The 22,694-nt window shown below is 65.4% G+C and overlaps 7 protein-coding genes across 7 annotated transcripts; 4 read left to right on the forward strand and 3 right to left on the reverse strand.

Moving 5' to 3' along the window:
- Positions 1-1,951: 1,951 nt before the first annotated feature.
- Positions 1,952-4,837, reverse strand: PFL1_02824 (uncharacterized protein; the record flags this gene model as incomplete). The annotated part of the gene is made up of 1 exon (XM_007880338.1): positions 1,952-4,837. One exon carries the CDS (start codon positions 4,835-4,837, stop codon positions 1,952-1,954), a length of 2,886 nt encoding a protein of 961 aa, XP_007878529.1.
- A 1,076-nt stretch (positions 4,838-5,913) lies between these two features.
- Positions 5,914-8,207, forward strand: PFL1_02825 (uncharacterized protein; the record flags this gene model as incomplete). Its single annotated transcript, XM_007880339.1, has 2 exons — positions 5,914-6,087; positions 6,192-8,207. The coding sequence occupies 2 exons, from the start codon at positions 5,914-5,916 to the stop codon at positions 8,205-8,207; spliced, it is 2,190 nt and encodes a 729-aa protein (XP_007878530.1).
- Positions 8,208-10,802: 2,595 nt separating this feature from the next.
- On the forward strand, positions 10,803-12,167 carry PFL1_02826 (uncharacterized protein; the record flags this gene model as incomplete). Its single annotated transcript, XM_007880340.1, has 1 exon — positions 10,803-12,167. The coding sequence occupies one exon, from the start codon at positions 10,803-10,805 to the stop codon at positions 12,165-12,167; it is 1,365 nt and encodes a 454-aa protein (XP_007878531.1).
- A 2,904-nt stretch (positions 12,168-15,071) lies between these two features.
- On the forward strand, positions 15,072-17,731 carry PFL1_02827 (uncharacterized protein; the record flags this gene model as incomplete). Its single annotated transcript, XM_007880341.1, has 4 exons — positions 15,072-15,280; positions 15,682-15,755; positions 15,855-16,512; positions 16,600-17,731. 4 exons carry the CDS (start codon positions 15,072-15,074, stop codon positions 17,729-17,731), a joined length of 2,073 nt encoding a protein of 690 aa, XP_007878532.1.
- Positions 17,732-18,095: 364 nt separating this feature from the next.
- PFL1_02828 (uncharacterized protein) lies at positions 18,096-19,341 on the reverse strand (the record flags this gene model as incomplete). Its single annotated transcript, XM_007880342.1, has 3 exons — positions 18,096-18,703; positions 18,779-19,019; positions 19,135-19,341. 3 exons carry the CDS (start codon positions 19,339-19,341, stop codon positions 18,096-18,098), a joined length of 1,056 nt encoding a protein of 351 aa, XP_007878533.1.
- Positions 19,342-19,853: 512 nt separating this feature from the next.
- Positions 19,854-20,833, forward strand: PFL1_02829 (uncharacterized protein; the record flags this gene model as incomplete). The annotated part of the gene is made up of 3 exons (XM_007880343.1): positions 19,854-20,079; positions 20,248-20,696; positions 20,786-20,833. The coding sequence occupies 3 exons, from the start codon at positions 19,854-19,856 to the stop codon at positions 20,831-20,833; spliced, it is 723 nt and encodes a 240-aa protein (XP_007878534.1).
- A 171-nt stretch (positions 20,834-21,004) lies between these two features.
- Positions 21,005-22,158, reverse strand: PFL1_02830 (uncharacterized protein; the record flags this gene model as incomplete). The annotated part of the gene is made up of 2 exons (XM_007880344.1): positions 21,005-21,091; positions 21,199-22,158. The coding sequence occupies 2 exons, from the start codon at positions 22,156-22,158 to the stop codon at positions 21,005-21,007; spliced, it is 1,047 nt and encodes a 348-aa protein (XP_007878535.1).
- Between the last annotated feature and the right edge of the window lie 536 nt (positions 22,159-22,694).

A 22,694-nucleotide genomic window follows, 5' to 3' on the forward strand; every position in this document is an offset into this window, starting at 1 on the left:
AGTCGGAGCGCCGACAAATCGATACAAACGTCCTTAGCCACCTTGGCCGCCATCGTCCATCGTCGAAGGTTGGAAAGGGCCAAGATGGTACAGGTAGGGGCGAGGGGATCGACATCGATGCGGCTCGAGCGCCCTACTGGCGGGCAAGTTAAGGGCTCTAGTTAGCGGCTCGCGGAGGGTGCACCGTACCCGCAGTCGAGGCGATTTGCGATGCGTTGGGTCCATCTCGGCTGGCAAGCGAGCTCCTCCTCGTCTATGCGCATCCGCCTACCTGGTGCCTGTCGGCTGTCGACTGCTTGCCCGACGGGCGATTCGCGCTCGGTCGGCCTGGCCCTTCGCTCCCTTCGAGGCCGCGACTTTCTCTGGCGCACGGTGCGAGAGACCCCCCTCGCTGCGGCCGGCTGCTCAGGGGCTGCTCACCCACGACGACGACGATGCCCTGGCTACGGCTACGAGCAAAGACACGATCCCCTCGCCTCCCTCGTCGTCGTCGTCGTCGTCGCTCCGTACCGAAATGGACCGAGGTCCAAGGTGGGGTAACGGTCGGTACGGTTCCGGTCGAGTGCGTACCAGATCCAGCAGGGCCTGCCAGGCCTTGACAACCCGAACCAGACGGCCTAAGCGCCCGCCCGCCTGTACCCTTGCTCGAACTCGATCCAAGTCAACGCCCGTCCGCCCGCCCGCCCGCCCGTCTCGACTCCGTCACATGGGCCATGCCACGCCCGCTTCGCCTGCCTCTGCCTCTGCTCTTCTCATGCCGCCTCGACGCCGCCGCCGCCGCCGCCGCTGCACGTTGGCTCGTGAAAGTCGGCTCACGATCTACACACAGCTCCTGTAGCCAAGCCAAGCCAAGCCACCTTTGCTCCTCGACGGTCGCTGCCGCTCTCCTCAGCTTTGCTCTTGCGCGATCGGAATTCGACGTCCCTTTCCGGCTAGGTCCGAGACGACCAGCCCGCCTACTGTAGCCTACTGTAGAAGGCTGGACAATGCGGGGAAACGCCCAATCCTAGCGCTTGCCCCCTCACTCGGGCGATGCAGGAACATGGACCGACCCTTTCCTCCCACACGCCAGCAGCAGCAGCCTTTGGCGCCAGGTAGTCCTTGGTACCATAGTCGAGGGGCTGAGGCAGGAGCAAGCTAGATGAGCAAGCTGCCTCGCCTTCCGCCCTGTCGGTTTCACGTTGGCCCCTCTCGCCGGTTAGGATCGGGTCAGGTACGTTTGCAGAGAAGGCTTCCTTGGCTTCCGACAGACAGACAGACCGACAACCCCGCAGTCAGAACTTGTTACGGCAGCCTATCCGACGGCTGCCCTGCCTTCCTTCCCCGCACTCTGTCGATGTCGCTCTGATCTTTGCCTTTCAGCCCGAGGGCGGGCGGAACAGCGGAGAGGAGCGGGAGGAATAGAGCTCAACGCCCGCAACTACCGCGACTCGTCCCCCGAAGCTGATGCCACATCCCGACAGCTGTGGGCCGAGACTTAGCGTCGATCGCAACCCGGCTCTCTCCCCGCACCCCCTTGCCTTGCTGGCACGCTCTCTGCTACCCACTCGTTCCGCGCCGGCCTTGATGCTTCGTCGATCCGTCTGAAACAGTCTGCCCCCGTCTCGTTCCAGGGTCATCGGTCTTCGATTGAAGCATGGCCAAGGCACGGCAAAGGGCGCATGGATAGGGAAATACGAGCGAAATTCAATGGGAAATAGCGACAACAGGGGGAGGCAGGGAAGAGAAAACAAGATGGGATCCAGATCGTCCGCGAGATGGGGCGCGCCAAAAAACAGAGGATAGATTCAGGAGATGGTCTCCTCTGTCTCGCCGCGAGCGGCAGCGCGACTGTGGCACCCAGCTGAGCATGGCGAAAACAGAGGCAGCAGGCAGACAGAGGCAGAGCACGTCGCAACTTCATAGCCAGCCCCCACGCTGCACGCACTTGCACTTGCACTTGCACTTGCACTCAGCCGCGCTTGCCGACGACAAAGGCCCCCTTGACCGGCAGGTTGCGCAGCTGCAGCGTGCCCAGGCCCGAGTTCCAGATCTTGGCGCGGCTGGTGCCCTCGATGCCCGCCAGCGCACCTTCGCCCGTCACGAGCTTCCAGGTAAACGAGCGGAAAATGGGCCCGCGCCCGGGTAGCACCGTGAACGGCACGTCCTTGAGCTCGGACCGCAGCAGCTTGGTCTGGCCCGTCGGGTCCGACGGGTCCGGGAACGTCGTGGCGGGCGCAAAGTCGTGCGGTCGCACCCGACCAAACGCCTTGGAGGGCAGAGGGTCCGGCAGCGGCGGCGCAGGCTCCTCCTTGGACTTCGAGGATCCGAACAACGAGTCCGGAAACGCCATAAGATCCGTCAGGGCAGTCAGGCTGCTCGGCGAGAGGCTGGCGGTGCGCTTGGCCCACTTGCTGGCGCCGCGGCGGCTCTCGACCTCGTCATCGTCGTCACCGTCGCCGTCGTCGTCGCCGTCACCACCATCGTCGTCATCGTCACCGTCGCCGCCGTGGCCCGGGTTGCGCATGCTCGGGGGCTTGCCGTCGTAGACGAGGATGTCGGGCCACAGGTGCGTGATCTTGACGTCGACCGTGCTGAGCTGGCCGGGCAGGTTCATGACGCCCATGACGGTGCCGCTGCACAGCAGCTTGTCCTTTTCGAACGGGTGCGGCGTGATCTTGAGGTCGGCGATGGTCACGTTCTTGATCAGGTCAGTCACCTTGCTGCCGGGGAAGCTGATGGGCAGGTCGACGAGGCGCAGCGCCGAGTCCATCCAGGCCGGCAGCACCGATCCTCCCCCGGGCAACTCCGCTCCGTCTCCATCCGTCGCCAGGCTTCGGTTCTGCTGGCCGTCGGCGGGCTTGCTGAAGGGAGACCCGCCGCGCACGTAGACGGTGTTGGGATCACCGCGCAGGAACTTGCTGAGGAAGTTGCTCAGCGCGGCCTGCTGCGGGGTGTCTTCGCCCGCGGCGGCTCTGGCGTCGTCTTCCTCCTCGTCCGAGTGCGAGGCGGCCGCTGGAAGCGATCCGGGTCCGCTCGAAAAGACGAGCTGGGATGCAGCTGCAGCCTCGTAGCGGGACGGCGCCCCGCCATCGACAGTCTGCAGCCGGGGCTTGCTGTCTTTGGGAGGCGGCACCACCCTCCCCTCGAGGTTCAGCCGGACCTTCTTCTGACCGGTCAACGCAAACGGCTCGGTGGCCACCACGGCCATGAGTACCGAGTCGTCGGCCGTGTTCTTGTCTTGGCCATCGGCAGCGGACGGGACCGGCGCCGCGGCAGGCGCACCGACGGGCAGGTAGATGCCGAACGGAAGGCTGTAGCCAACCTGGCCTTGCAGCGTACGGCCGAGCGGGTTCTTGGCCATGGCCTTGGCGCGGATGCCGAGCGCGCGCATCGCCGACGTGGACAGGTCCTCGTCGTCCTGGCCGATCTCGAAGAACTCGTAGCCATCGAGCTTGAGCAGGTCCTCGGTATCGGTGTCGTTCTTGAGCTTGGGGACCCTCTCTTTGACCGGGCTGCGGATCAGGCGCTGGCTGACGTCGATGCGCCGGGGCACGTCGAACCAGCTCGTCTTTCTGCGTCCGTCGACGATGCCGTGGCGTACCTCCTTGTCGCCGAGACCCCGGACGCGGAGGCTGCTGATCTTGACGTCGAGCTTGGCCTTGCCCGTCGTGACGGCGGCCTTTGCGTACTCCATGATGTGCTCGGCGGGCGAGACGGGCTTGAGGAGCACGGTGAGGTTGAGCGGGTGCATGTTGTGGCGGGCCGCGGGCGTGCTGTGATTGCCGAGGATGGGAGGCTTGGACGACTCGTCGGCATCATCGGCGGGCACCTTGCGGTTGAGGGGTGGTAGCGGCAGGATGACGGGATCGAGGTGGAACGAGAGCAAGTCGAGGGGCTCAAAGGCAGGGCCGGACTCGAGGAGCTGGACGCCAAACCCTGCCCCGTCCAAGGCAGCGTCGGACCAGGCCGCGCCCATCTCTGCGAGGCGCACCTCGCCGATGTCGACCTGCACGCCCGCCACCTTGCCCATGGCCCATTCGACGACCTTGCGCTCCTGGTTCTTGAGCCAGCCCTGCGATCCCTTGGCCCCGAGCCAGGTGTCGAGGGCGTGGTCCGGATCGATGCCGAGCCTGGCGTCGACGCGGACGAGGACGCCGTCGTCGGAGATGTTGAGCAGCTGCAGGCGATCCGGGCCCTTGAGCAGCAGCGATTCGTCGAGCATCTTTGACTGCGCCTCGGCCGAGGGCGCCGACGGAATGGTGAGGAAAAAGTGCGCAACGGCCATGGCAAAGAGGACGACGACGAGCGCGACGAGGCCGAGGACGCAGTAGGCGGTGCGCACCACATTCGGGTGCTTGTGCCGCCAAGCGGCGAACGACGACGACCCGCCAGACGCCGACGAGAGGTTGCGCGAGTTGCGTCGGGATGGGGCCGACGAGGCGGTCGACGTGTGCCGCCTCTGCGCCCTGCGCAGCTTGGAAGCTCGAGCCGGATCGCCTCCGAGCGCGCGCGGCAGCCTGGCGCGGACATGGTCGACAAAGGTCCAGCCGGCGGTGGTGGATGACGCGTGCTTGGCATTCCGTCCGCCAGGCCCAGAGAGGAGGGAGCTGCGCTCGTCGTTGCCATTGACGTTTGCGAGGCCCGTCTCTAGCTGCTCGTCGTCAACGTCGGCGTCGAGCCCCTCGGCCTCGGCATCGCTGTCCGGGTAGATGGGCTTGCGCCCATGCCGCAGCGGCTGCTGCGACGACGAGGCCTTCCTGGTGGCGGTGTGGGTGGGCGAGTCGGTGGCAATGTCGGCGGCATCGGCGGCGGAAGCCATGCCGGGTGCGCCGGCATCCGATGGTTGGCCGGACATGGCCAAGGGTCGAGGCCGATACAATAGGCTTACGCTCGAGGTCGGGCTGCTGCCGATGCTGTTGACTCGGGCCGGACGGCGGCAGGAGGAGGTGAAAGGATCCGAACTGGTAGGAGAGCGACCTTCAAGGCGCTCCGACACTCGAAGGTGAGCAGCGAGGTGCGAAGCCGAGATCGGAGGTTCCGAGAGGCGCCCTCCTGGTGCTGCTGGCCGTCGTCAAGTCGATGCCAGGATCGATGCCGAAGGGATTTGAGGTGGCGGTGTGTGGTAGTAGCAGAGGCCACGAGCGGGAGAGAAGGAGCAAAGTTGAAGTAGGCTGCTGCTGCTGCTGCTGCCAAGTGCTCGGAGGGAGACGGATAGCGAGGAGCGTATGTGTGTGAGTGTGTGTGTGGAGAAGGCAACGGAGATGGCAGAGGCCCGGCCAGGCCAGGGAAAGCTACGCCGTGGCCAGCCCAGAGGCAGGCAGGCAGGCAGGCAGGCAGGCAGAGAGGCTAGGGTCGGAGCTGCCGCTGCACGTTGGAATCGCGGCAGCAGCCTGCAGACAAGAGCTAGACCTCATCTGCCCCCGCCCCCAGCGTAGCCCGCCTGGAGCCCCTCGCCCAGGGCTTGCCGAGCAGACCTCCCCCTAGCCTCGTTACATACCTCTGCGGGCACTGGGCAGGCCAGCCTGGCCCAGGCCAACCCTGGCAGCCAGCCAAGAAGCTAAGGGAGGTGGGTCAGACCAGACCGCTGCTTGTCAGGGGGCGACAAGCTGACCGACACCGTCGAGCCAGCACGACTACCATCATCCTTAGCATTGCGACAGGCAGGCAGGCAGGCAGGTAGGCAGGCCAAGCAAGCAAGGCAGTCCAGCCCTTCGCGCGGCGCTCCCTGGGCCGAGTCAGAGCGAGGCCTGCCTCCACCTCAGAGTGCTGAGCTCGCCAGCAAGCCAAGAAGAACTCTGCAGGCGCAGCCAGCCGCCTTCGAGCCAAAGGGCATCATGCTCCACGCCCTCCGTCCTAACCTGCCCCCGACCATGACCCCGTGCCTCCCTCTTCTGACTCCATTCCAACGCCGGTGACGATTACCGACCCACGATGGCATCCCAAAAGTCGACGTCCGGCGGCTTCGAGCCCAGCTCGACCGCGGGCCCAACCCAGCGCTTCGTGCGCAGCGTCGCCGACGTCGGCAAGCCCTCGCCATTGCGATGGCTCCGCGCGCCCGCGCACCTCGGCGATCGCACCTACGTGCGCAGGATGGGTCTCGTAGAGGTGAGCACTCGGCTTCTGCTGGGCTCTGTGCATGCTCTCGCGAGATGGCAAGGCTGAACATCGGGCCGATGCCCTGCTCACCTCGCCGGCCCTCTGCTTGCCAGTCCTTCTTCAGCACCATGAGCTCGCTCCACCACGGTCGCACCGACATCTTCCACCGCATACCCCTCCGCTTCCCTGCAGAGGCCAAGGACAAATTGCTGGCGCGACTGCCGCTGGCCTACGCCGTCCTATGCCGCAGGCACCCGTTGCTCTCGTCGCACGTCGTGGAACTGACGCCGGATCTCGAACGCTTCGACGAGGAGCGGGCCAAGTCCTTGCGCCACAGCGGCAGCGGCGACGGCTCAGCCTCGGCCCTCTCGGAACCTCACTTCGTCTACCAGGTACCCTCCTCGGCCGGCGAGCTCCTCGACCGAGCAAGAGAACGGGTGCTCTTCCTCTCGCCCGACTGGTCAGAGACGATAGCCCAGCCGGCCGCCAAGAAGGCGCCAGCTGAGCAAACTCTCGACGGAGACCGTACCAAGAGATGGCTGAAGCAGTACGTCTGGAACGGGCCTCGGCGGTTCTTGAGCCAGAAACACCCCTACGGACTCGGGAGGGTGCTTGTCCTTCCCACGCCGCAGTCAGCCACCGGCGGCTCGCTCGCCTCGATCGACTTGGTGCTGTGCGTGGCGCACTGTGTTGGTGACGGCCTCTCGGTTTCGTCTCTGGCGGCTGAGCTCCTTGGCCTCTTGACGTCCGACGACCTGCCGCACTCGCTGGGCAATGTGCGAGATGTACCGTCCGAAGCCACCTTTCCTGGCGCCACGCACAAGGAGTTCGGAAGCGTGTCGGACGAGATCGCCGCCGCGCTCGAGACAGGGCTACTCAGAGACCACCGGCGCGCAGACGGCGGGGCGGGCGCCATGTCGCCCGACTTCATCGAGCCCCTGCTTCCTCCACCGATCGAAGCGGCCTACCCGCCGTTCCTCGACCCAAGCGCAACTGGCTCGGCATCGCTCGCTCGGACGCGATGGTTCTGGGCGCTGCGTCGGGTGCGTGCCCAGGTGAGATCGGCACGCTCTCTCAACGACCGCCTGACGGACTTCGCCGCCCGCATCAGCGACGCAGACGCCCTTTCGCCGAGCGAAGAGCGAGACTGGGGCGCCCATACCAACTGGTCAGCGGAACGACTCGATGCCAGAGAGACTGGATTGATCGTGGCGGTCGCGAAGCGCAAGGGCGTCCGCATCGGAGCACTCCTGTACGCCGTCTCGGCCTGCGCCCTCAACCAGCTGGCCATCGAGGACGACAGGGAAGCCGTCAATGGTGGCGCTCAGCATGCCGACGTCACCAAGAGCACGGTGATGGGCTTTCCCTTTAGCATCCGGCAGTACCTGCGGCCCGAGTCGACCGTCTTCGAGGGAAGGGCTGATGCTGCCCTTGACGAGCCCGCTCGCCCTTCGACGCTGTCGGTGCAGCTCGGATTTGGGGGCATCTCGTTCCCAGCTCCCGACGTCTTTTCTCTGAGCACAGACCCTTCGGCGGTACAGGACGGTTCGCTGAACCGTCGCGACCAGGTGCAGCTGTGGCAGATGGCTCGGCACGCGCAGAAGCGGCTCGACGCCATGTTCCGCCATCCGCCGATGATGATGGCCGACGGCTTCGTCACGGCGCTGGACCGCGAGAACCGCTTCCGTGTGCAAGGTGTGCGCGACGTCTTTGCCGCCGCACCCCAGAAGGACGACGAAGCAGAAGCAAACGACGACGACGACGACGACGACGACGACGATAACGACGAGCATAGACCAGGCCACCTCAAGAAGAACATGCAGGGCCCCGGCTCGTCGCTCAACTACAGCATGCTCGGCTCCCTGGACGGCATCTTTTCCGGCGTCAACCTCACCCTGCCATCATCTTGGGGATCCGGTGCGACGGGCGCTCGCCTCGAGGTGGGCACGAACATGCTGATCGGCGTGCGTTGCAGAGAGGGCGAGGCGTTCGGTACGGCCTTCACCATCGGCGGCTGCCTGACGCTGGAGCTGGGACACGACCTCAACACCTGGAGCACGGAAAAGGTGGAGAAGTACCTGTGGCTGATGCGGCGGATCCTGATCGGCCTGGCCGAGGCGCCTGCATGAGGAAGGAGGACGACGGCCGCTTGCCTCTGGCGTGGGCGAGAATGAAACGGTCAGCATGCCCCTCTTCGACGTCCAGCATCTGTGGCGCGGAGCGTCCCGCACTTTGCCGGCCACATAGCCGTCCTTTGTCCGTCTAGTTCCGCAATCGGGGCCTCAAGGAAGCATGGCGTCCAGCCATCGACACCGCTGTCTTGGCCTTGTTGGCCATGTGCAAGGTCCCACGAGGGGTCACACGGGCAGGGGCACTGGCAGGGACGGCATAGACTTGGCCGCCAGCGCCCGCGTTGCGCCATGTTCGCCGCCATCGCTCGCTCGCTCGCTCCGTCCGTTGCTTTGGATCGACGTCTTCCCCGCACTCTCTGGCTCGCTGCAGCGGCGTGGGACAGTCTCATGCGTCCAGGGCGCTGCAGCGGGGATTGACCGTCGAGCACAGCCCACCGCGGGGCGTGACGAGGGCTGCGCCAGAGGAGACTGCGTCGCTTGCCGGCTCGCGCTTGGCTTTTCTGCTCTCGCCACCAGCAGGATCCCGAGTCGGCATCGGAGTGCAACGAACTGGCGGGCGACTCTGCGGAGTTGGGAAGCTTGAGCTTGTACCGCCGTACCGTTCATGTTTGCCTCCATCGGTGACCAGGTCGAGGCGCCGTCGAGCGGGGAACGGCCGTGCGTGCGTATAACTTAACCCTCGAAGGCGGTCTGAGCGGATCGGCTGGATGCCCGAGGGAAGGGAGAAGCCTGGAAGAAAGACTACTGGGCAGCGGGAAGAAGCTGCGGTGTCGACGACCGGCCCGAGGCTTCGAGCAGCCAAGCAGCGCGGAAGAACCAAGTACGAGGGTACGATGACGAGCGAAAATGGCGCAAAGCACACAAGCCATCGTGGATGGCCCGCGGTGACGGACAAGCAGGTTGCTATCTTCGGCGTTTTCTCCAATGAGGCGGGATGAAGAGGCGAAGAGGATCGAGAAGGATATCGAGTCGTCGAGCAAGCAAGCGGCTCGGGAAGGAGTAGTGAGGCGGGGGGGTCGGGGAACCTGCTGGCTGTACGTGATGGCCAGGCGAGGTCTTGGCATGCAAACCAAGGCGGGCCCACGCCTGCCTTGATTGACACGGAACGGACTGCGCCGACCGCTGCGACATGGACCCGTGTCCGCCACCTCGAGGCTCTCGCCGTCGTCACCTCGCCTCCTCCTCGCTCTGTACGTACAATAAAGTGCAAGAGGACCCCGGCTAGCTCTGTCTCCGAGTGGACGGGTCACGGTTGCGGTACGCTATCGTCTCCCTGTCAGCGTCCCCGCCGCGTCGTTGCTTGCCCCTCGGCTAGCAAAGTCGTCGAGCGGATCAGAGTGGCCGTCGGAGGCGACCAGCCCGACCTTGGCGGCGTGGGCCAGGAAAAAGCGTCCCTACCCGCCAAACCGGCTTGCCATAGCGTTGCGACGACTGAAACGGCTTGGATGGAGGTGTCCGACGATCCGCGAGTCTGGCCGAACCGCCGTCATCGACCAGATCAGATGCGCGGGCAACGGGCGTCCAGCGCTGCGCTGCGGGCCAGACGGGGGCGGAGCGGCACGCGCAAAGTGACAGCTGGGCGCATGAGGGTCGCGGGCGGAGTCGAGGAGGGGCATCGCCGAGCGAGGTGGGCGGACATCACGGACCATGATCCGCAAGGTCGGGTCCCATCTGGTCCGCTTCTTGGGCGTACGTACTCTTGGCGCACACCTCTGCTGCTCGTTCGCATCCATGTCCTCCGACCCTCTAGCACCGTGCGCGTCTTCATCGCTTATCAAACGACGCGGGTGCCATGGGCTGCTGGTGGCAAGCACGAGAGCCCCTTGACCATCGGCCATCTAGCGTCGATCTCCGCCTTCTCCCGCTGCAGCCATCATCAGCCTACTCCTTCACTCGACGCTCAAGCATATGCATGGTCCCAACCGAACCTCGACTGCGCTGGGCTGGAAGGCGCTGACGACCCTCGGCGTCGGCAAAGAAGCCGGTCCGTTGCCTGCTCAGTAGTTGGGTGGCCTGCTGCCTCCCTAGAGCGCTTGGGCTCTCCTCCTACCGTGGGCGAGGGGTCGGCAACCCATCGTCTCTTGCACCGGATCATCCTCCTCCGCTCTGCACCTCGAAGCGTATCGTTATCGAGGGCAAACAGCCGAACATCAAACGAGGCGATGCGCAAGGATGAGCCTTCTCGCACTTAGCTCCGCGCACCACCCCCTGAACACGAACCTTGCTCGCTCCTCGACAACCGCCAAGCTCGCGCCGGTCTGTTCGCCGCACGTCAGGTGTCGCTATGGCTCATCCTCTACCATGCGGCTGTGTGCATTCGCTGTGGAGCAAGAGGCGGACACTGATGGACGGGGCCTCGAACCGCCCGCGATGGAATGCGCTAGAGGGACGATGCTTGCGAAATCGACCCCAAACCCCTTGGCAGGCATGTCGAGGCGGCCTTGGGCGGTCGTGGAGGTCCTCTTGCCATATATGCGCCGCCCTCCCGTCCAGTTCCCCGCACGAGAAAACCCCAAAGTACCACTTCTCCTAACCTTTGCCTCGCCCTCTTCCCTACCTACGCCAGCCCCAACCCCCGCCAACCCGACGACCATGAAGGGATTCAAGCTCAGCGCCCTCCTCGTGGCCAGCGCCCTCGCGCTCTTCTCGGCCACGTCTGATGTCGCCGCCGCTCCGGGCCAGCTGACGACGCGACAGAGCCTGATGCAGGTCGAAGGCCTGATGGCGCACAAGGAGGCCTCGCGCCAGCGGTGCCGCGAGCAGGGCCTGTGTGGCAAGTACAACCCGGACGCCAACGCACGCCGCGTCGCGCCGCGCGCCGCCACCTGCGTCAACGGCAAGGCGGGCGAGTACCCGTGCCGCAACGTCAACATGCTCGACATGCTCTCGCACACCGAGATGGGATCCAAGACCGCCGAGGGCAACGACTGCTGGGGCTGGACCTCGGGCGGACGCGAGTTCGGCCTCGTCGGCCAGACCGACGGCACCGCCTTTGTCGAGATCAACGCCTCGACCGGCGCCATGAAGTACCTCGGACGCCTCCCCACCCAGACCGTCAACAGCATCTGGAGAGACATCAAGGTGATCGGCAATTACGCCTACATCGGCGCCGAGGCTTCGGGCCACGGCCTGCAGATCTTTGACCTGCGCAAGCTCCTCACCGTCACGACGCCCCAGACCTTCACCGCCGGCGCCGTCTTCAAGGGCTTTGGCTCGTCGCACAACATTGTCAACAGCGCCAACCCCAACGTCATCATCGCCGTCGGCCAGACGACGTGCTCGGGCGGCCCGCACTTTGTCGACGTGAGCAACCCGCTGTCGCCCAAGGACCTCGGGTGCTACGGCGGCGACGGCTACACGCACGACGCCCAGTGCGTCACCTACAACGGCCCCGACACGGCCTACAAGGGCAAGGAGGTGTGCTTCGCGTACAACGAAGACACGCTCACCATCCTCGACGTGAGCGACAAGCGCAACGTCAAGCTCATCTCGCGCACGCCGTACCGCGGCAGCGCCTACACCCACCAGGGCTGGCTGACGGACGCGAGCCAGACCTACCTCCTGCTCGACGACGAGCTCGACGAGGAGAAGGCCACCGTCTCGGCCGCCGACGGCCACACGCGCACCTACCTCTGGAACATCAAGAACCTCTCCAAGCCCGTCCTCGAGGGCGCCTACCGCTCGCCCGTCACCTCCATCGACCACAACCAGTACGTCGTCAACGGCTACTCGTACCAGGCCAACTACGCCAGCGGCCTCCGCATCGTCGACGTCCGCAACGTCGCCAACGGCGGCGGCCTCGCCTCGATGAAGGAGGCCGGCTTCTTTGACGTCCGCCCCGAGGACGACGTCGTCGACTTCTACGGCTCCTGGAACGCCTATCCCTTCCCCAGCGGCAAGGTGCTCGTCAACTCTATCGAGCGCGGCGCCTACGTCGTCAAGCCGACCTTCAACTAGACGACGCCGCCGGCCTGAGCAGCGGACGGGAACGACGCGAGCCCGGTCCTCCTCCATCTCTCTTTCGCCGGCCATTGGGGCAGCGACGCGATGCGAGTCGACGGACCGAGCCTGTATGAAACGATTCACGAACTCTTGTAACGCTCCATTTTCTGTGGCGAATCTTGATGAGCCCGCCTTGTCAACGGATGGGGGTGTTGCGGCTGTGCAGCGTTCAAAGTGGATAGAGAGCTTCGATGTCTGATCGATCGGGCGGGGCTAGGTATAGCCATATCGCGGCGGCTCGCCCTTGCTGGTTCGCACCTAACCACGTCTCCGCCACCGGGCTCTTGGTGACAAGCTACGGGAGGCCCGATCATGGTCGGGATCGAACCGGCAGGAGTGGGGTTCCTCGCCCGATGCGCCATCCCTGCACTCTCCAGGCCGTGGCTCGGGGACCTTTCCGCTGGCATCAAGGTTCGCCTGATACGATGGCGGCCGGCTTTGCGCCGCCCGGCACGCAGCGCTGCTGAAAACGAGGGAGCTGACTGAACCAGGCACGCGCCCGCCTTGGCGGCACCCTGTCTCAGGCATGGGCGCTTTTGTCGGGCTGCGTCGAGCGGGACCGCTCCGACGACGGCGGCGACGCCGAGACTGGCTTGTTTCGATGATCTGCGGCGCACCCGCGAGTCGCAGCGGAGGGTGTCAGCGATGATAGGACACGCCCCCGGCGCGGCGATCAGGTTCAGGGACCAGGGCAACGCCTTTGCTGTCAAGATCACCGATCGGCTTGTTCGGTATGAGGCCGAAGGTGGGTATGCCATGCCATGACACGCCGTGGCACGGGACGGGCATCATGTCGGCGGATCCGCGTGGAGCAAAAGAGAAGAAGCAAAGTGGCGGCGCAGGTCGACTGCACAGCCCCCCTTCTTCAAGGCCAGGAATTCGGCTCATGGGGAACGCCGACCAAGGTGGCACGGCCAAAAAAGTGATATCCCTCGTCCTGCTGGCAGAAGGTGGTGGGCTCGCCAAGGTGTCGTCGGCCCGATGGTGGCACTAGTGGGCCCACAGCGCTGCTCCTCTGTGTGTCTGGATGGCACCGAGACTCGCATCGTGCATGCCAACGGTCCCTCGTTCGCTCGCCCGGCGTGTGCCCTGCTTTGCTGCCATTTGGGAACGCGCGCCCAAGCAGGGACAGGGGCGGGCAAAGGATCCGAAACGGGCGCCGTCGAGACGCACGAGTAGCGGCGTGGTGTTGATGTGTTGGTCTCTGCCCCTTCTTGCGCCCTTGCGCCCCATTTTCTGTGCGCTGGTTGCATGATTCGGCTGCGATTTTAAGCTGTCAAAAGGGGGGGGGGAGGCGGGGGGGAGCGGCGAAGGCGCGGCGCGGATCACGGTTCAGCGGCAAGGAGGCGCAGCACGACCCACGCCATGGCCGATCGACCGCCTCTTCCTCCTCCCCTCTCCCTTGCCCCTTCTCCTTCCTCGCAGGGACACCCTTGGCCCCCTATTGCCACCTACCGGGTCGACTTTGGTGACGGCAGCAGACGTAACTACAGGCTAGGGTGCGCACTGCGCTCGCTGGCGGAATCGTCGGGCGTCCGACTGGAATGCGCGCCTCACCTCCCCGTCGCTCCTTTGCCGATGTGACCTCCCGGCCAACCACTTCGGGAGCACAAAGGCGCAGCGACCTCTCCCGACCGCTGACCGACCGTGCCTCGCTCTGATCGATTCACATCGACGGAGCGTCCCCACGGTAGGCCGCCCAGCCTCGGCCTCTGCAACGCCTAGCTGTCGTGCCACAAGCAGACTTCGGCCCTGGACGTCGTCGCAACCGCCGTCAGCGTAGAGTGATGCGCGCGAGTTTTGACGCCGATGGCCACGCAAAGAAGCCGTATCGTACAAGAATGGCATCGTATGTAAACAAGCCGTGACTCCCTGGCACCTCGACGAAGACGATGAGGCTGATGCGAGATTGGCGACCTTCCGGCCTTCTAGAAGTCACATTCTTGATGCTGCTGCTGCTGTTGCTGCTGCTGAGATGCTGGCTGTTTGTAGTCGGCAGCGAGCAAAGGGGTCCCAGATAGAGGTCCATAGGCAGTCCGCCCTTGCTTACCTCGATCGACGACAAAAGCCCGGCCTGCTGGCTGGTCTGCACCTGAAGTCCCCTCGCTGCCGTAGCTGTCAGGTGCTTTGCCTGCCGCTCGGTTTGCTATCGCCGCTGACCGCAGGCAGAGGCAGGATCACCACCTCCCTTTGGCGCCTGTCTTCGGCGGTTCACTCTACCTCACCGGCACCGTACCTGGTAGGCAAAGGCGCGGTTCGCTCGACTGCCGTTTTAGCTCTGCCTAGCCTCTTGGCGACCTTGCAGCCACCTGCCTGGCCGCGATGCAACTGAGCCATCGCGGCGGTCAGGGAGCCCTGCGCCGGTGCTCCAAGGGGACCTCGCTATGTATGTACAGAGTACGCTATGTATACCCGCGCCGTAAACTCCGACCTGTCAGAGATGGTCCCCTCCCCTGCTCACCTTGAACATGGCAAGCCACGACAAGAGCAGCCCCAGGACGCTCCCCTCTTCGCTCCGCTGACCGCCATTCCCTCGACCATCGACAAGGCCATCCTCATAAGCGCCCGTGACCCGCTCGGCTTCCTCTACTCCCTCCCCCACCACCACCACCACCACCATCACAACCACACGGCACCGCCTTTCCGTAGCGACCCACGACTCGTGCTTTTTCTGACAACGCCCTTTGTCTACACGCCCTGCACGACACCCTGCTCCAGCATCTTGCTTTGCTGGCCAGCCATTGCCTACACGAGGAGGATACACCGACCCCCTCCGACCATTTCATTCCACCGCCTGATCGAGCCCGCGATCGACCATCCCGAACAGCGCAGAGGAACCAACCAACATAGCCGGTCACAATGTCGGTGGGCGTAGCAACTCCGAGCATGACCGCGACGACAGACATCCTCGGCGGCTCGCCCTTCAAGCCAAGGGACGCAGCTGCAGCGGTCCCGGCCTCGCCCAGCAGCCGCAACGTTCCCAGTGCAAACGACCGCCTGATGGAGCTGCGGTGGAGCAATAGCAGATCTCCCAGCAAGCTGCCCAGTCTGAGCGATATCGCCGCACGGTAAGTCGGCACGGATCCCGACCTCGGCCATGTGCGCTGCCGCCGCGGACCCGATAGGGGCGTGTCGTCCCGCACACAATAATGAGGCATGGACCACCGGCAGACGACGGACGCCTCGCGCCGCTTGTAGCATCGGAAGCCCGCTTTGGTGGGGCGAGGGTTGACCGGCCATCGTTGGCCAGCGGAGTGCCCCGCAGTACAGCCAGCCAGCCAGACAGTCAGCTGGAAGCGCGACAGAGGTCCGAGCGGTCGCGCATCATCCCGTCGACGCGCGGATCTCGTTGGCAACGGGCGGGCGGCCAACCACGGCCTCATTTAGCTCTGGCCGGACTCTGACCTCTGACCCATGCACTGCTCCTCTCCTGCCTCGCTACGTGCAACCACCACGTCCGCCCCGACAGCCTCAACGTGGACAAGGACCACGCCAACGAGGACGGCGTCCCCCTCTCACCAACCAAGAGCTCCAGCGCCGAGGGTAAGCAGGCCTTCCGTTTCCGTTGCAGCGCCGCCGCCTTGAGTCCCGACACTAAAATCTGAGTCGCCGACCTTCGCCATCGCCCTCGTTACTCCGCAGGACGACCGAGACTCGACCTCACAGGCCGACTGCTTCCGACGACGAACCCGAGCAGCCCCTCGAAGGATGCAGCACGGCCGACCAACGCGATACTAGCCCCATCAAGCCCTTCGAAGCTCAACTCCACCGCGCTAGGAGCGACAGACGGTGCCCCACTGGCATCCGGCTCCAGCTCGCCGACCAAGCGCCTCGGGCCTAGCGGCCTTCCCAGCCTCGACGAGATCCGCGAGCGCATGGCCAAAAAGGGCCTCACCGCCGACACGACCTCGACCAACGGCAAGGAAAACAGCCAGCTGCCATCGCCCTCGCCGTCGTTCTCGCTGCTCAAGTTTGGCTCCGGTCCGTTCGAAGGAGAGACCAGGAAGAAGAGAGCCTCGCCGCCCCCCGCCATCTTTATCCCAGGCAAAGAAGCGCTCCAGACCAGCAACAACTCGGTCATCAAGGACGAGAGCATCATGCGCCTCGGCACCTCGACGCTGCACCTGGGCAAGCCCGCCTCGCCCAGCCGGACCAACAGCTCCGAGCCGCCCAAGGTCGAGCGCACCATCCTCCGTCCGGGGACAGGGTCGCTGCCGCCCACGCCGTCCTCCGCCGTCTCGAATTTTGCCATGTCGGTCACTTCGCCCCAGCCCAAGACGCATCCGCTGCAGCACATGTGGTGAGTCCGGTCGCGATTGCAGGTCAATGTGCGAGCGGCGAGGCCTTGCTGACCAGCAGGTCCGCCTCGCCATCATTGCCCCGCCAGGTCCCTGTACTTTGACTCGAAGACGTTTAACCCGAGCGCCGCCGTCACGACGCCCAAGTCGTCGACGTTCCCCCCGTCCGAAGGGGCCCAGGATGCGGCGACGTCCGAGCCTCCGGCGACTCCGACGGTGTCGAGCGCCTCTTGGGAGGCCAACCTCAAGTGCCTCGGAGCATACCGCACCGTCGAGGCCTTTTTCGGCACGTTCAAGACGCTGCGACGACCATCGCAGCTCGACAAGAGCTCCAACTACCACATCTTCAAGGACGGCATTAAGCCGATGTGGGAGGACCCGTGCAACGCCGACGGAGGCAAGTGGACGCTCACCTTCCGGCAGAGCAACCCAGGCCTCACCGACCGCAGCTGGATGTGGCTGGTGCTTGCGCTCGTCGGCGAGGAGCTCGACGACAACGACGAGGTGACCGGTGCCGTCTGCAGCCTGCGTCCGCGCGGCGACCGGATCTCTGTGTGGCTGCGATCCAAGAACAAAGTGGACCGCGTCAACCAGATTGGCCGCAAGGTGCTCCAGCTGCTCGAGCTCGAAAACGAGCCTGGCGTCACGCTCGAGTTTGGCAGCAACACCGGAGCGCCCCTCGAAGGGCCAAGCAAGTTCATCAGCGTCCAGAACCCGGTCACGCCCGGCGCCACCTTTGCCGGTTCCTCGGCAGCCCAGCGCAGGCAGACGTTCCAGGGATCCGTGCAGATCAAGGGAGCGCTGGCCAGCCCCAACGGCATCTTTCAGCAGCCGCTGCGCTCGCCGCAGCCCTTGCCCAACGGTGGCCTCCAGCAGCAGCAGCAGCAGGCGGGGCCCGCCGTGCCTCGCCTCTCGCCCGACCGCAGCCCAGAGCGGCGGGGCACCCACCCGCTCCCCCGCAACCCTTCGCCCGGCAGCCTCGGATCGAGCCTCGGCGTACAGCTCGGGAGCTCCATGGGGGGTGTACCAGGCTTCGACCAGCAGCAGCAGCAGCAGCAGCAGCAGCGTGGCATGAGCCCAGGCGGAGGTCGCTTCGGCCCGCCGCTCAGCGTGGCCGGCGCCGGTGCGATGCCGCGGTCGCCCCTCGTCCGAACGCCCAGCTCCCTCATCCCGAACCCCAACCTTCCCATGAAGGTCCAGGCCGAGAGGATGGCCACCTGAGCCTCTGTCCGCCTCCGCCCCCGCCCGGCCGCGGTCGGGCCGGGGCCAGTCCCGCCCGCCCTCGTTTCCGACCCCGCCCTCGTTTCCCTCCGAGCATCCGCTGATCTGCTCGCCCAGCACGTTGACCGTCTTCGACCTCGCCCTCGTCGCTCGCTCGCTTCCTCGCTCGCTCAGTCGCATCCCGTTCGCGCGCCCTCTCGTTGCATCACCCCGCCGCCGGCTCCTCGCACCTCTATTCCCAGGCACCCTCGACATTTGTACCATTTCCAGCTCACTCTTCCATTTTCGTATCGACGCCCGACTACACGCCATTCGCTTTCCATCCGCGTCGACTCGCAGCGTTCTTGCTGCACCGCGCCCGCTTTTAGAGCTTGACGATGAGCTTTCCGGTGGTGGCGCGCGACTTGATATCGGCGAGGGCCTTTCGGATGCCCTCGGTGGTAAACGGGTACTCGTCATGCACGTGGATCTTGACCTTGCCCGATTGGATCATGTCAAAGAGCTCGGCCGAGTAGGTCTCGCGCTCCTCGGACGTGGTGATGTAGTTGAAGAGCGTGGGGCGGCACACTTTGACGTTTTTGCCGGCCAGCTTGAGCGGGGTGAAGGCGGGCACGGCGCCCGAGGCGTTGCCGAAGGTGACAATGGTGCCCTTGCGCGCGATCATCTCGAAGCTGGCCTCCCACGTGTCCTTGCCGACGCCGTCAAAGATGCCCTGGCACCCCTTGCCGCCGGTGATCTTGTCGACCTGGGCTACGAGCTCGTCGAGCCGCTCCGCGTGGTAGATGAGGGCGTGCTCGGCGCCGTTGGCCCTGGCCAGCTCGGCCTTTGCCTCGGTCGAGACGGTGCCAATCACGTGGGCGCCCACCGCCGAGGCCATCTGGCACAGCAGCAGGCCCACACCGCCCGCAGCGGCCGTGACCAGGACGTAGTCGCCCTTTTGCACCGGGTACGCCTCGCGGATCAGCGTGAGGGCTGCCAAGAGGGGAGGGGCAGATGTCAGCGCGCGGAGACGAGGACAGGGTACGGCGAGGCGGGCCGATGACGCACCGGTGAGTCCCTGGAGGTACGATGCGGCCGCCATGCGCGTGTCGATGCCGTCCGGGATGCGGACGGGGATGTTTTCGTCGACGACGCGGTGCTGGGCGTAGCTGCCGGCGCCGTAGCTGACGACGCGGTCGCCGACCTTGAGCTTCTGCACCATCTCGCCGACCTGCTCCACGACGCCCGCCGACTCCTGTCCGATGACGACGGGACACTTGAGCGGGTACAGGCCGCTGTAGTGGTAGGTCTGTAAGAGTGGCGAGGGGTACCAAGGCGAGAAAGGACAGGGCAAGGGCAAGAGGGACCGGAGGTTAGCTGGGATGCTCCGTTGCTCGAAAAGAAGGTAAAGTGGTGATGCCTGCGTCTATGTAGTTGGCGCCGCAGAATTCGTTCCTGACGAGGACCTGGGTCGGGGTCGGGGTGGGCTTGGGGATCTCGCGGACCTCGAGGACCTCGGGGCCGCCCTGTCGCTGGATCTCGACGGCGAGGGTGGTCATGGTGCGGTGTGCGTGCTTGAAAGATGCGGAATGAGAGAGAACGGAGCGCAGTGGTGGCAGGGAAAGGAGCATGGGAGAGCGGGCGGGACTGGGATCATCGAAGTGAAGGTGGTGGTGGTCGGAGGGGGGGGGGGATCGACCGGCGATGGCGCCAACGACCCTCTACATGAGCTAGTCAAGGGCTAACGCCGAGGGAGGGTCGAGGGTCGGAGCGCGCTCGCACAGACCATGCCACCGGCCATCCGCTTGCGGGCCTCCACTGCCACAAAGACTCTTCCTTTTGCTTGGGGAGGGGGCGTGGGGACTAGAGGCCAAGGCGGCTTTTGGCCCTCTTTCCTCGCAGCGCCTCGGTGCAACGGCCAACACCGACGGGACCGTCGGGCTTTCCTTCGCGACTTCCACCTCCTGCTTGCACACACATCTGCACCATCGTCCTCTGTCGCCATCGGCCCTATTTCTGGCTTCCCACCACGCTGCCCACGCTGCCCACGCTGCCCACGCTCCTCGCACTCGGCCTCGCCGTCCTTTTCGCCCTCTTCCTCGGCCTCACACCGCGCCCCGCCACGCCGCCGTCTGCCGCCACCATGTCGCTCCTCAAGACGATGGTCATCAACCCCATCTCGGGCGCCAAGCCGACCGCCACCCTCTTTATCCTGCACGGCCTGGGCGACTCGAGCGCCGGCTGGTCCGACGTGGCGCAGATGCTCTCGCAGCGCCCCTCGCTCGCCCACGTCCGCTTTGTGCTGCCCAACGCGCCCATTCAGCCCGTCACGCTCAACATGGGCATGCCCATGCCGTCCTGGTTTGACAGTAGGTCTTCGGCGTCGTGTGCGTCCGCCCCCGTTGCCTCTCCCTGACCCTCAGCCGGCGCACGGTTGCGACCCTCTTGGCTGCGACGGGCGACACGGCCGGACTCTGATGCCACCACGCTCCTTCTCTTCCCCTCCATCCGCCCGCCCGCCTGCCCGGCCGCCGCAGTCCTCTCGCTGGACGACATCTCGGGCAAGGAAGACGAGGCGGGCCTGCTCAAGTCGGCCGACGCCATCAAGAAGCTCATCAACGCCGAAGAGGAGGGCACCGCCTCGGGCCTCGACGGCACCAAGATCGCCAGCCACCGCATCGTCGTCGGCGGCTTCAGCCAGGGCGGCGCCATCTCGCTCCTCGCCGGCCTCACCCACCCGTCGCCCGTCGCCGGCGTCGTGGCCCTCTCGACCTGGCTCCCGCTCCGCGCCAAGATCGCCTCGCTCCGCCACCAGGCCTCGTCCAACCTCCGCGTCTTCCAGGGCCACGGCGACGTCGACCCCGTCGTCCGGTACGAGTACGGCACGCGCACCCACGACTTCCTCAAAAACGACCTCGCCATCCCCGACAAGAACCTGTCTTTCAAGACGTATCCCGGCATGCCCCACTCGGCCTGCCCGCAAGAGGTGAGTGGCGCCGATGCGCGCGGCGCAGGGGGCGCGCAGACCGCTGAGCTCTCCTTCTCCCTGTCGCCTTCCGGTCCAACCCCGCGCAGATTCGGGATATCGCCGAGTTCCTCGAGGAGGTCATCCCGGCCCAATGAGCGGCCGCCTTGCCCGTTGTCGCGTAGACGAACACTGTAACACTATCACAGCCGCACCTTGCCAAGCTGGCACCCAAGGACGTAGAAGAGAAGGAAAGAATCATACGCTCGACAAGACGGCGCTCAGTCAGCCACGTGTACATCCCTGCGCAACGGAGGCTCGCCGCGACCCTAGTCGACGGTGACGATGATTTTTCCAATGTTCTTGTTGGCTTCCATCTCGTCGTGCGCGTCCTTGATGTCCTTCCAGGAGTAGACCTGGCAGCAAGGAAGAGGGGGAGGGAGGGAGCATCGGCGTACGTCTTTCGCGGCGGGTCAGCACTCCTCCCCTTTGTTGTTCGACGACCTTGGCCCCTGGAGCTCACCTTGTGGATGACGATCTTGTGGTGGTCGTCTCCCTGGCCCGAGCAGCCGCTGATGAGGCGCTCGAGGCCCTTTTCGCGTACAAAGCCCTGGACCAGGTCGCCCTGGTACTCGAGGCTGCGCGAGCGCAGCGTCGAGCCCTCGACGCGCAGGCGCTTGAAGAGCAAGGGCCCGATGTTGAGCTCCTTGACCTTGCTTCCGCCCATGAAGCCCTGCAGCACCAGCCTGCCGTCGCGCTTGAGGCTGGCGAGGTTCTTTTCAAAGTAGGGCGCGCCCACAAAGTCCATGATGACGTCGACCGAGCCCGCTCCCGCCTTTGCGCCCGTCTCGTTGGCCAGCGCCTCTGCCCAGTCCTCGCTCTTGTAGTTGATGCACTTGTTGGCGCCCATCTGCTGGCAGAACTGCACCTTTTCCTCGGATCCGGCGGTGGCAAACACCTTGTTGGCGCCGAACGCGCGGGCGAGCTGGATGGCGGCGAGGCCGACGCCGCTGGCGCCGGCGTGGATGAGGACGTCGTCGCCCTGCTTCATCTCGGCGAGGTGGCGGAGCGCCTGGAAGGCGGTGAGGAAGTTTTCGGGGATGGCGGCCGCCTGGACCCAGTCGAGCTCCTTTGGCTTCTCGAGGACCATGCTCGAGGGGACGCGGATGTACTCGGCGTAGGCGCCGCCGGTGGCGAGGCCAAACACCTCCTGGCCCACGTTCCAGCTCGTCTTTGTGTTTTTCGTGGCGACGACGGTGCCGCTAAACTCGACGCCGAGGATGGGGGAGGCGCCGGGGGGCAGCGGGTAGTGGCCCTCGCGCTGGAGGAGGTCCATGCGGTTGAGGCCAAACGCCTGGATCTTGACGAGCACCTGGTCGTCTTGGAGCTGGGGCACCTCGGTCTCGCCGATAAAGAGGGAGGAAGACGGGCCGGTGCCGTCCTTGATCTGGACGGCACGCATCGTCGAGGGGACCGAGGACATGGCGCGTCGGTGGTGGGGCGGCGAGGGGCGTGGGAGAGAATGGGACGGTGCGGTGGGTCGACGAAGCGCAGTGGGCAGGGAGGTCGGACGATGGATGGTGGTGGTCGTGGTCGTCGAGATGCAGCGGCGGGCAGTGCGGTACCAGGAGTGATGAGGGGTTGGCTTGAGGAGCGACGACGTGATCGAGGTCGTTGAACGGAGCGGATGCATGGCGGGCGGTGCAGTACTGCGTAAAGTCCGAGGGAAGGTCGACACGGGGGTGGAGGTTAGAACTCAAGACCCGCACCCGCGCGCGCCGTCGGTCGTGGGTCAAGGTCGAGCGCATCGAGGCCTGCCTGCAGCTTGCCGGGCCTCCGCCTTCTCCCTCACACAACCATGGCATGTCAGGTGGAGCCGGCAAGCACTCCAGGCCCTTCTTCCTCATGCAGGGCAACGAGGGCTCTGGTCAGGCAAGAACTGAAATCCTGGCCTCAACCAGAGGGTAAAGTGGCTGCGCCTCTGCTCGTCGGTCAGGTCAGCATCCAGTCCGACCTTCA

This window comes from Pseudozyma flocculosa (genome assembly GCF_000417875.1).
Source record: "Pseudozyma flocculosa PF-1 unplaced genomic scaffold scaffold00008, whole genome shotgun sequence".
Classification (NCBI taxonomy): Eukaryota; Fungi; Basidiomycota; class Ustilaginomycetes; order Ustilaginales; family Ustilaginaceae; genus Pseudozyma; species Pseudozyma flocculosa.